The sequence below is a fragment of the Panthera pardus genome, unplaced genomic scaffold, assembly GCF_024362965.1.
Source record: "Panthera pardus isolate Hobbes unplaced genomic scaffold, ASM2436296v1 HiC_scaffold_17, whole genome shotgun sequence".
Taxonomy (NCBI): Eukaryota; Metazoa; Chordata; class Mammalia; order Carnivora; family Felidae; genus Panthera; species Panthera pardus.
In genome coordinates this window covers 127300524-127312788 of record NW_026526732.1, presented here as the reverse complement: position 1 = coordinate 127312788, position 12265 = coordinate 127300524, and the positions used below count along the sequence as shown (strand labels likewise).

The following is a 12265-nucleotide window of genomic DNA, read 5'->3' as shown; positions in this document are numbered from 1 at the left end:
TCTATAAGGATAGTATAGTAGCACATAAAAATGTGTGATATATCAATTAAAATTCAACAGTATATAGACATTGTGATTTCAACTCTGCAAAGGTTTGTGGACAAAGACTCGGTATATCTGAAACGTTCTAGTGTGAGCTATGATTTATTCATATGTTAAAATACTACATAGGAGTGAAAATGGGTAAATGCAGCTACATCTATCACACAAAAAAAAGAACCTTACAGTTATAGGATTGAGGCCAAAAAACTTAGAAAAGGATGTACAATAAAAAAGATATGTAAAATAATAAAAGATATGCAAAACAATACTGCACATTGTTTAAAGATACATATATATGCAGGAAATACAGACCTGCATGGTCAAGGTAAACATTAAATTCAGGATAATGGTTACCACTGGGTGGAGGGGATGAAAATGCAACTGGAGACAGCCACAGGGGGCTTCAACTATATTCACGTTTCATTTCTTTACCTGGGTGGTACATACAGGGCTATTTATTTATATATTATATTTATTTATTATATTATATTGGTGTGAAATATTTAAAATAAATACTTTTTAAGATCGCATCAGAGCCCTTGCATAAGTGGAGATAAGAAGTATCTGGAGGGTGCTCGAGGGCTGACAGCAAGTGCAGGGGCATGCTCTCTCATCTCCCCAGCACCTCCCTTCCTGTGGGGTCTGCCCACGTGTGCTGGAGCACGTGGTGCAAATGCAGACCTCCAGCAGTGGCGAGGGGCCTTGCCAATGATCTCAAAGAGGCAGGCTCCCAGGGTAGGGCTGAGCTAGGCAGAGGAAGAGTACCTGTGTCTGGCCCTATTCACAGGCCCTATACACTTGGTCAGAGTAGAGGACGAAGTTCTCCCGGAAAGCTGCTTTCCATGCTGTGTGGATACAGGTACTGAGAGGTGAAGAAGCCAGCTGGCTGGTGGTGCTGGATGAGGTTCCCTCGGACCAGGTGTTACTGCTCAGTTATAAAGTCCTCTGGAGGAAGATTTCCTGGGTTGGGTCCCCTTTACAGTCCCCCTGTGTTCTAGATTTATGGACATAGTTCCAAGTTAATAATATATTAACTTGCCCTAATATATTATGAGGCACTGAAATCCACCCCCCCAAAAAAATAAGGCCAATACCTCTTGTATTAGCTTTTTATTACTGCTGTAACAAATAGCCACAAACCTAAGTGGCTTAAAACAACAGAAATTTATTATCTTTCATTTCTGTAGGTTAGAAGTCTGGCAGGGATCTCATTTGGCTAAGGTCAAAGTGTCAGCAGGGCTGTGTTCCTTTCTGAAGGCTTTAGGGGAGATTTTCCAGCTTCTAAATGCTGCCCACGTCACTTGGCTTGTGGTCTCCTTCTCTCATCCTCAAAGCCAGCACGTTGCATCTCTAACATTCTTCAAGGCTGTAGCTCTCTCAGACATGGCTAGATGCATGAGATTAGATTGGGCCCATCCTGATAATCCAGGATAATCCACCTCCACATCCCAAGGACCTTGATTTAATCATCTATCTCCACAGAAGTTTCCTTGATTTAATCATAGCTACCAAGTCCCTTTTGCTGTAAGTGCCTAGATTTTTTATTTCATTAAGCGACACAAAATCTCTGTTGCCGTGTTGGGTGGCCATTGCTGTGCCTCCCACACACCTCTGCGAGGATCACTGAGGCCTTCTATGATGAGAGGTACAAGTGGCCTGGTAATACAGTCAAGCTATTTGGTTCTACATAGTTCAAAATTCCAGGTTTCCTAAGAAAAAAAAATTTTTTTTTTTTTGCTTACACTAACACTTTTTCCTCAAATGGGATTGTCTTATGCTCTGCTGCTGTCAACTTACAGAGAAAGTGTGTCAAGGTAGAAATAACGTTTAACCATGATCGTAAATATATCTGTCATTATTATGAATGGCCTAGGAGACTGGGACATCTGAAGGCTGGCTGATTGATTGATTTCCCAATTCTTTACATGGTTTTGAGATTGAATACATATAGTAAAATATAAGTTAAATGCAATTAAACCAGAACGTACAGAACAAGTGAAGAACAAGATGCATACATGAAGACAGTTAAAACCTGCACTACAGAGCCATGCATTTGATACTGAACTTCCTGGCAGCTAAAGCAAAACTGACATCTGGCCAGTTACATGATTTGCATTATTCGTGTGATGAAAACACACCTGTTTCTAAAGAGTTTTTCCTAGTAGGCCTGAGGCCTCAAAGGAAGTTCTCATCCACATGGCACTAAGTGAAACAACAATCTCTCTGTAACAAATAGAGAAAGAGGTTTCCTAGGATTGCTAAGGGCATAACACGAAACACAACCTGGTAAAAGCAATCCTTTTGGAGGGCCAAGACAACATGTTTCAAGCAGCAGCTTTCTGCTAATAATCATGATCCAGGTTGTGACTCATTAAGCAGTGAAATGAATTTATGACCAACATGCACAAAAATGGAATAGAACAGAACAATAAAAACCCAGTGTTTCTTCTGTGTGTGGGGTATATGTGTATTTGACCAAGAAGTGAAATGCATTTTCTACTGTGGATTGCTCTGGGAGGAATGACAGGGCTGCACAGATAATTTTTCAGAGATGGAAGAGTTAAGTTCTAGGTTGGTCAACAAATAGACTGATGTTATATCCTGCAACCAGGATCTGTCGTGCAAGTATTGCTTCTTGCACTGGCTTCACAATAGGATTTAGGAAAATCAAAACCAGAAAGATGAGGAAAGGGAGCAGAGTATCCCATGAATACCCTGGGTGCTGGAGAGGGCAAAGAAACAGATGGTAAGGTCGATATCTTCCTGTGGAAACTGAGGAGCAAGTGTTCCGCCCAACTGGATAGCCCTCCCATCTGTGTGACCTGAGTTCCAGTGAGCCCAGAATCTTCCTCAGGAGGTTGGTGGTTCAGTGGCAGAGAGGCCCACAAACTGTAAGGTTTACTCAAGGAAATACTGTATCCAAATCCAGGAACTGGTGGGTATATTTAATAGTTCAGAGGAACCATACGACATTGGGTTGTGATGGTTTTCTTTTGGCTTACTTAGAAAAGTTTTCCTAGAGTAGTAGTTTTATGCCTTATATAATATTTGTTTCCTTATTTTTAGGACTATAGGAGATGAATATGAAAATGAAGCGAATTTGCTACTTTCTGAGCATTTCCTTGAGAAGAAATAAACTTCTAACTTTTAAGACTACCAAAAGAATAAATTAACGTCTCATCTAATACAGTGAGTGTTACAGTAAAGTGGGATGTTTTAGAATAGTATTTCAGTTTTTAGTCTTCAACTATTATATAATTATGGTTACAGGATATCTTCTAGGGGCACCTGGGTGGCTCAGTTAAGCATTCAACTCTTGATTTCGGCTCAAGTCATAATCTCACAGTTGATGGGATTAAGCCCTCTGTTGTGCTGAGAGCACAGAGCCTGCTTGGGATTCTCTCTCTCTGCTCACACTTTCTCTCAAAATAAATAAGTAAACTTAAAAAAAAAGGATATCTTCTATAATACTGGTGTAAAAGTATTTTATTTTTATAAAAAGATTTTGGGGGCACTAAAATGGCTCAGTCAGTTAAGTGTCTGACTCTTGATTTTGGCTCAGGTCGTGATTTCATGGTTTGTGAGATCAAGCCCTGCCTTCGGCTCTGTGCTGACAGCATGGAGTAGGCTCGGGATTCTCTCTCCCTTGCCCTCTGCCCCTCCCCCTCCTTAAAAATAAATAAACTTAAAAAAAAAAATTCCTATTTTACTGAAGATGGGATCTAGGAGGACCCTGAAGAATCATTACAACTAGCCTAACTTGAACCCTAAAATTCATCACTGTTTTTTTAATATTTATTTATTTTTGAGAGAGAGAGAGACAGAGCACGAGTAGGGGAGGGGCAGAGAGAGAGAGAGACATACAGAATCAGAAGCAGGCTCCAGGCTCTGAGCTGTCAGCACAGAGCCCCATGCGGGGCTCGAACCCACGAACCATGAGATCATGACCTGAGCTGAAGTCGGGCTCTCAACCGACTGAGCCACTCAGGTGCCCCATCACTGTTTTTTTAAAATGTTTATTTATTTATTTTGAGGGAGGGAGGGACAGAGAGAGAGAGGAAGACAGAGAATCCCAAGCAGGCTCTGCACAGTCAGCGCAGAGCCTGATTCAGGGTTTGATCTCATGAACTTGAACTCATGACCTGAGCCAAAATCAAGAGTCAGATAGGAAACTTCACCAACTGGGACCACCCAGGCACCCCTGAACTTCAGCACTGTTAACTAGACGCCTGTCTGTTCCCTCTGACTAAATCCCCACCTTTGGTGTACCTTATCAAGGGCTTCTAGGATCAGGATACATTTTGCACTTGACAGTTAAACAACCACAGTGCTAGAGCCAGTCAGTAGGCAAAGCTGGGGTCAAGGACGCTGTCTCAAGATGGAAGAGGTCAGGAGGTGAAACGAGCAACAAGAGGATCAGAATTGTGAAGAAGAACCAAAAGCAAGGGGTCAGAAGGGCCACAAGAGAAGCACAAGACAAAGGAGGAGAGGAGGTATGAGCCTCAAATTTAGCTCCAGCAGACCAAGTCTTGCTGGCCTAGAGTTCCTTAGAGAATGAGAAATGAGCCTTTTGGAGCATACTTCTGCACTTCAAAAACAAAGAACACAACTAAAACTCTTTATTTGGGAAAATTCCAAACACATACAAAAGTAGAGAGACTAGTATAAATGAACCTCCATGTTCCCAGCACTTAACTTCAACAACTTATCAACATTTTCCATTGTTTTTTCATCCGTTTTCAACCTCCCACCACCCCAACTTGGCCGCCTTTTCATTTCCCTGGAATATTTAAAAATTTTTTTTTAATGTTTATTTATTTTTGAGAGCGCCAGTGGGGCAGGTGCAAAGAGAGGGAGGGAGACACAGAATCTGAAACAGGCCCCAGGTTCTGAGCTCTCAGCACAGAACCAGACCTGGGACTAGAACTTACGGCCAAGATCATGACCTGAGCCGAAGTTGGACTCCCAACCAACTGAGCCACCCAGGCCCCCCTAGTTTATTTTTAAAGTTTATTATTTATTTTTGAGAAAGAGATAACATGTGCACACAAGTTGGGGAGGGGTGGAGAGAGAGGGGGAGAAAGAGAATCCCAAGCAGGCTGTGCACCACCAGTGCAGACCCTGACGTGGGGCTCAAACTCACAAACCGTGAGATCATGACCTGAGCCAAAATCAGACTCTTAAACAACTGAGCTACCCAAGTGTCTATTCCTAGGGTATTTTAAAGCAAACCTAGACATCCTATTAATTCATTCACACATACTTTTCAATATGTATCACTAACAGATCAGGGCTTTAAAAACACAGTGATATCACTATTTCATTTAGTAAAATTAACAATAACTTCTAATATTATACCTAGACTGTGTTGATTTTTCTGCTACTATCTCACAAATACTTTTTTATTTAAAAAAAAATTTTAACATTTATTTATTATTGAGAGACAGAGAGAGACAGAGTGTGAGCAGGGGAGGGGTAGAGACAGGGGGAGGCATAGAATCTGAAGTAGGCTCCAGGCTCTGAGCTGTCACCGGGAGCCCCTCACAAATACCTTTTTATAGTGGGTTTGTTCAAATCAGGACCTGTATACATGGGTGTCACACACTCACTGCATTTGGTTGATTAGTTTCTTGTCTCCAAACTCCTTTAGTCTATAATCGTTATTCCTTCGCTTCCTTCCTTTCCTTGTGTCCATTGTTGACTGATGAGAGTTTTTCACATTCTGCATTTATTACCATGGTGTCATTTAATTCATCTCTTTATCTACTGTCAAGGTAGTTAGGTCTAGAAAGCTGCCTTCGGACCCAGCTGTTTTGCTGAAAAGGCTTCATAGATGCTGCTGTGTGTGTGTCCTTCCTGTGGCACGTCAGGGGGCACAGGCATGTGTGTCTCCCCTTTAGTGAGGTTGACATTAATCAGCAGGCTCAGGTGGTTGTCAGTCTGACCCATTCACTGAAAGTTCCCCCTCAGTCTTTTAAAAAATTTTTTTCATGTTTATTTATTTTTGAGGGAGAAAGAGAGACAGCATAAGCAGGGGAGAGGCAGAAAGAGAGGGAGACACAGAATTGGAAGCAGACTCCAGGCTCTGAGCTGTCACCACAGAGCCCGATGCGGGGCTTGAACCCATGAACTGCAAGATCATGACCTGAGCTGAAGTTGGACGCTCAACCAACTGAGCCACCCAGGCACCCCACCTCAGTCTTGAATGTAGGGTTTTAGCAGCCATTAGAATTGCTAGGAAAAGATGCCTCTTCTCTTCCGCTTTTAATAGCTCACTTTTCCAGTGAAGAGTTGTCCCTTCCTCATCAATTATTTGGTCTGAGACATGGTTTGCACAAGTAGGCCACAGCACACTTTAAAAATGACATCGTGGGGCGCCTGGGTGGCTCAGTCGGTTAAGCGTCCAACTTTGGCTCAGGTCATGATCTCGTAGTCCGTGAGTTCGAGCCCCGTGTCGGGCTCTGTGCTGATAACTCAGAACCTGGAGCCTGTTTCAGATTCTGTGTCTCCCTCTCTCTCTGACCCTCCCCCATTCATGCTCTGTCTCTCTCTGTCTCAAAAATAAATAAACGTTAAAAAAAAAAATGACATCGTGTATCTGACATGCTTCCAGTTGTGTGCGCTTTGTCCTTCCCAGCTTCCCACTGCTGGGGACATGAAGTTCACTCGCAGTATCTTCTATGCTGAAGCAGAGAAACTACTAATGAACTTACTGAGGGTCTGCTCTCATCCCTCTATGGTCGGACATAACCAGCCATTCTCCTTCACGAGGTGTTCCATGACTCCCCCACCTGGACAGCATCTGGTCCTCCTCTGAACTCCTCATTCAACAAACATGGCCTCTGACAGATGCTAGTCACTGTATCACTTTTTAAGAAATTTCTCCTTTGGGGCGCCTTGGTGGCTCAGTCGGTGAAGCGCCCAACTCTTGATTTCAGCTCAGGTCATGATCTCATGGTTCATGAGTTTGAGCCCCATGTTGGGCTCTGCCCTGTCAGTGTGGAGCCTGCTTGGGATTCTTTCTCTCCCCCTCTCTCTCTGCCTCTCTGTGCTCTCTCTCAAAATAAATAAACTTAAAAAAATTCTCCATTACCCCTTATGAATAGTTATTTATGTTAGAAGTGGACATCAGGGGGTTGCCTGGGTGGCTCAGTCAGTTAAGTGTCCAACTTCGGCTCAGGTCACAATCTCATGGTTTGTAAGTTCGAGCCCTGCATTGGGCTTTGTGCTGACAGCTCAGGGTCTAGAACCTGCTTCAGATTCTGTGTCTTCCTCTCTCTGCCCTCCCTCCTTTGCTTATGCTCTCTCTCTCTCAAAAATAAACAAACACTAAATTAAAACAAAAAGAAGTGGACACCATGTTTGATTTAGCTCTCTGTCTCCAGAGTGACTACAACTTTTAGCCTTTTCTGGGAAGTCAATAATTACTTATTAAATTAAAAAGTTAATGAATTACAAGAAACTTTTGAGCCCATTGGACTTTTTCTTCTCTCTTAAAGATGAATGGTTATGCTATGAATTTAGTGCAGAATGCCAATTTTTAATAATTTAGAAATATTATAGACTTCTCTAATTAATCACTATTAAAAAACAAATTACATTAATTAATCACCTTTTCATTATAGTAAAATCTAATTGATTGTAATTCTGTAACTATCTAGATACCAAGATCACATTTTCACTTTTTTTTTTTTTTTAAGTTTATGTATTTATTTTTGAGAGAGAGAGTGAGTGTGACCAGGGGAGAGGCAGAGAGACAGAGGGAGAGAGAGAGTCCCAAGCAGGCTCCATGCTGTCAGTGCAAAGCCTGACTCGGGCCTTGAGCTCACAAATTGTGAGATCATGACCTGAGCGGAAATCAAGAGTTGGACACTTAACTGACTGAGCCACCCAGGCACCTCACATTTTCACTTTCTTATAACATATTTTTCATGTTTTATCTTTATTTTTTTCTAGCTTTATTGAGATATAACTGACATATAATATTGTGTAAGTTTAAGGTATACAACATGTTGGTTTGATACACTTCTATATTGCAAAATGATTATCGCCACCACATTAGCTAACACCTCCCTTAAGTCACATAATTACTATTTCTTTTCTGTGGTAATGCCTTCATCTTTAGATGGCATCTAAAGTAAACTATAAGAACTATTTCCCAAAGTACTCCTAAATCATAGTTGTTATAAACAGCTATTGATATACTGATATAAAAATGATGGTAGTGGGGTGTCTGGCTGACTCAGTCAGAAAAGCATGTAGCCCTTGATCTCAGGACTGTGAGTTCAAGCCCCATGTTGGGTGTAGAGATTACTAAAATAAATAATGTGCAAAAATATAAATGTGCTTCAATCGCTGTGAAAAATAGCACATGTTTTTTTATTTCTGCATTTTGAAAAAATAAATCTGATTACTTTAAACAATATCAGGTAGAACAATATGTAAAATTTCAAAACCTGAAAGTACAAACTTCAATTCTATACTCTTGTGGTCAAATAATACTGCCACAGTGCCAGTGTAAGACCATTTTAATGAACAAAGTTTTTGAAGGTTGATAGTTTTTTTTTAAGTTTGATTCAAAGAATCCTTTATTTATTTAATTAAAAAATTTGTTTTAATGTTTATTTATTTTTGAGAGAGACAGACAGAGCATGAGTGGGGGAGGGGCAGAGAGAGAGGGAGACACAGAATCCGAAGCAGGCTCCAGGCTCGGAGCTGTTAGCACAGAGCCCTATGCAGAGCTTGAACTCATGAACGGTGAGATCATGACCTGAGCTGATGTTGGACACTTAACCAACAAAGACACTCAGGCGCCCCGAAGGTTGATAGTTTCTTAAACTTGTCCATAAAATGGTGCTATGGATAAAAAGGATAGCAAACCAACAAAAGATCTTTCTTACCAAGCAATCAAGCTCTTCATTCAAACTGTGGTACTTATTCCGTTTGGCTCCCAGTAAGATAGGTACATCTCCAACATTCTTGGTTTCATCTGAATCAAAGCCTGTAACCTGAGATTACATACATTTGTGCTCACTTCCAACACTTCCACATTCCTTGGAAAATTTGACAATAAATACTTTATAAGTTTAACAATCAAAGAGATCTTCAATGGCTAGAATCATAGACGTATAGAACATACAGCTGGGAGGATTTCAACACATTTCCCAGAAGAACATAAATATCTGAAATTGTATTTTTGTATGTTAAGGACAGTGCACAGTAAATATTACACTCACCTCAGTAACTCGATCTTGAAATGCTTTTTCATTAGTAATCAACTCTCTAAAAGCTGTGATTCTGTCTTTATGTTTCAGTAGCTAAGAAGAAAAGCATTTTACATTTCAGAAAAGAAGACAAAATAAGACTACATTCTATAACATTTATAATAAAATCATCAAATCATGCACCATCTAATCCCTGGTCTCCAAAGATCTACTGTTTTCACAGCTCATGTACAGAAAAGCGATCACACAGCAGATCTGAGACTGCTCTCCTTAGAAAGGCCTGCTAGTCAGATTGCTCCCTTGGGGACTGGAAACTTGGATTGCAGGAGGATTTCCATCGTTCTGTAATATGAACAGCTCATTGTGCCTCATCTATCTGTACAAAGATATAGTGTTTACTGAACACCTCTTTCCTTCTGGACGGTCTGGAATTTTAGTATGTGCTAGTCAGAGGTGCTTATGTGAGCAGCCCCCAATAAAAATCCTGCGTGCTGGGTCTCTAATGAGCTCCCTGGTAAAAACTTCACATATATTGCCACAGCTCATTGCTGGGAAAATGAAGTGCATTTTGCGTGACTCCACTGAGAAGGAACTCTTGGCAGCTTGAATCTGTTTTCCTCTAGACTTTGCCCCGAGCACCTTTTCCAGGCGCTGACTTTGCTCTGTATCCCCTCACTGTGAAACAGAGCCTCGAGTATGACTCTGTGCAGAGTCCCACGGGTCCTACCAATCAATGAACCTGAGGGTGGGCTTGGGAATCTCTGGGAGCTTATGCCAATATTCAGTTGTTTTTACAACCAGGCTATCAGAATTCTTTAGAGGAAAAAAAGAAACTACCAATTTTTCCTAGGTGTAATTTATAATCATTTCTTATTTTTTAATTTGTTCCTTCAGTATAATAACAATAAATCTTAATCTTCAAAATTCAAACTTCTTTAAAAATCAGTGAGGTAAACTATGAAGCACAGAATTATTATTATGAGCAATTTCCAATATAGATAGAGAAAAAACTTGAACGAACCTTCATTTAATTATCACCCAACTTCGACCATTGACGGTTAGCAGCCAATCTTGTATCATTTATATCCCCAACCATGTCTTCCCCACTCCAATCCTCCCCTTCACTAAGTCAAATCACAGACACCACATCATTTCATCTGCCAATATTTTGGTAAATTTACCAAAAGAACACAAACATCTGATATTGTATTTTTATAACATCCTGCTCCAACCCTCAATGGGGCCTATTTTTTTTTAATTTTTTTTTTTACATTTATTTATTTATTTATTTTTGAGAGATGGAGAGAGACAGAGCACAAGTGGGGAAGGGGCAGAGAGAGAGGGAGACACAGAATCTGAAGCAGGCTGTAGGCTCTGAGCTGTCAGCACAGAGCCCGACACGGGGTTTGAGCTCACAAACCGTGAGATCATGACCTGAGCTGAAGTCAGACGCTTACCCAATGGAGCCGCCTCAGTGCCCCATCAATGGGGCCTATTTTTGAAGGGTAGCTTAAAAAATGGAGGATGTATCTGTTTCTCTGCATATCTGTTATTCCTTGATCCTTTTCTCTACAGGTTAACTAGAAGACAAAGAGACTCCCCAGAATACCTGCATAAATTTCTACCCACACCAGTTCAGAGAAGTAATTTCCTGATAATATAGGACTGAGTTTGTTACTACAATCCAAGATCCCATACTTGAGTATATTTTTATTCCGTTAGCTGATAAACTTGTCACTTCTGTTTTCTTCTCATATGAAAACTGGCAGAAGTTAACATCCTGGTATTACCCTCCCCATTTCACTTACTCTCTTAATCTGTCCCTCCATCTCTGTACCACTATACCAAGAAAAGAATAATTGAAGAAATTCTAGGAATCTCTTCCCTTATGCTTGTGCCACTTGAAAAATAAAATGACTGGTTTTCAATGTATCCACTATTCCAAGTGATAAAGTTTGAAACCACTATCGGGATATCAAAATACACTGTTCTTCAGGAATCTGTAGTGCTGGGATGCCTGAGTGGCCCAGTCGGTTAAGTATCTGACTTCGGCTCAGGTCACAATCGCGTGGTTTGTGAGTCTGAGCCTCACATAGGGCTCTGTGCTGACAGCTCAGAGCCTGGAACCTGCTTCGGATTCTGTCTCTCTCCCTCTCTCTGCCCCTCCCTGGCTTGTGCTCATTCTCTCTCTGTCTCAAAATAAACATTAAAAAAAAAAAAAAGAATCAGTAGTGCCATGCAAAAGTGGAAAAAATAATCATACCTTTTTTTGGTAGATGAATAATATTTTGTAATACAAACTTAAGTTATAAAACAAGCCAAATGTTGAACAATGTATCTCCTTAGTTAGGGCCATAGTAAAACTAATCTGGTCCTCCAAAATGATTCTTTTAAAAAAATCAAAATTTGGAGAGTTTTATGTTACCTTTCTCTTTGACTATTATTTTCACCAAAAATGATACAGGTTTTAGAATAAAGAATACAGTACCTCTTTATCTAAATTTTTCTTTTTAAGATGGAAGTGCTTCAGTTTTTGTAGCATTATATCACTGATTTTCTCACAATCTTTGAAATATTCAGCATCAGTAGTAGTAATGTCCTAAAGGGTAATAGTTTGAGAAGCTATATTAAAAAGTTTTCATTAAAGCTAAAAGAAGGACAGAAAACACACACACACACACACACACACACACACACACACACACACACACAAAATTCCATAATACCTGACCAAACCAAAAGAGATAAAATAATATTGAACTCAATTACTCATCCATAAGACACCTAATAAAGGGTTATAAGAAAGAATTCTTATAGATTCACACTTGTATGTAAGTGGCTATTGGGACAGATTGGTATAATCTCTGGGAAGTTAATACTCACCTATAATAAGGTGAACATCTCCTGTTAGCCTAGCCCGGTCAGTTTACAAATCCAAATTTCAGCCAAATTGCTATATCTAACAGCAGAGTAATCAGACATCCCCAACAATACTGAAG

The 12265-nt window shown here is 40.4% G+C and overlaps 1 protein-coding gene across 10 annotated transcripts in view; it reads right to left on the bottom strand.

Annotated features, from left to right (window-relative positions):
* Nucleotides 1-12265, bottom strand: part of CAGE1 (cancer antigen 1) — a 54995-nt gene that overhangs the window by 24885 nt on the left and 17845 nt on the right. For 9 of the 10 annotated variants that reach the window (XM_019419803.2, XM_019419805.2, XM_019419804.2 and 6 more), the window contains 3 exons: nucleotides 11755-11865; nucleotides 9279-9359; nucleotides 8943-9050 (listed from right to left, as the gene is read on the bottom strand). In XM_019419803.2, coding sequence (XP_019275348.2) covers nucleotides 8943-9050; nucleotides 9279-9359; nucleotides 11755-11865 — 300 coding nt within the window. The remainder of the gene's footprint in view (nucleotides 1-8942; nucleotides 9051-9278; nucleotides 9360-11754; nucleotides 11866-12265) is intronic. The other variant, XM_053904923.1, reaches the window with a different exon arrangement.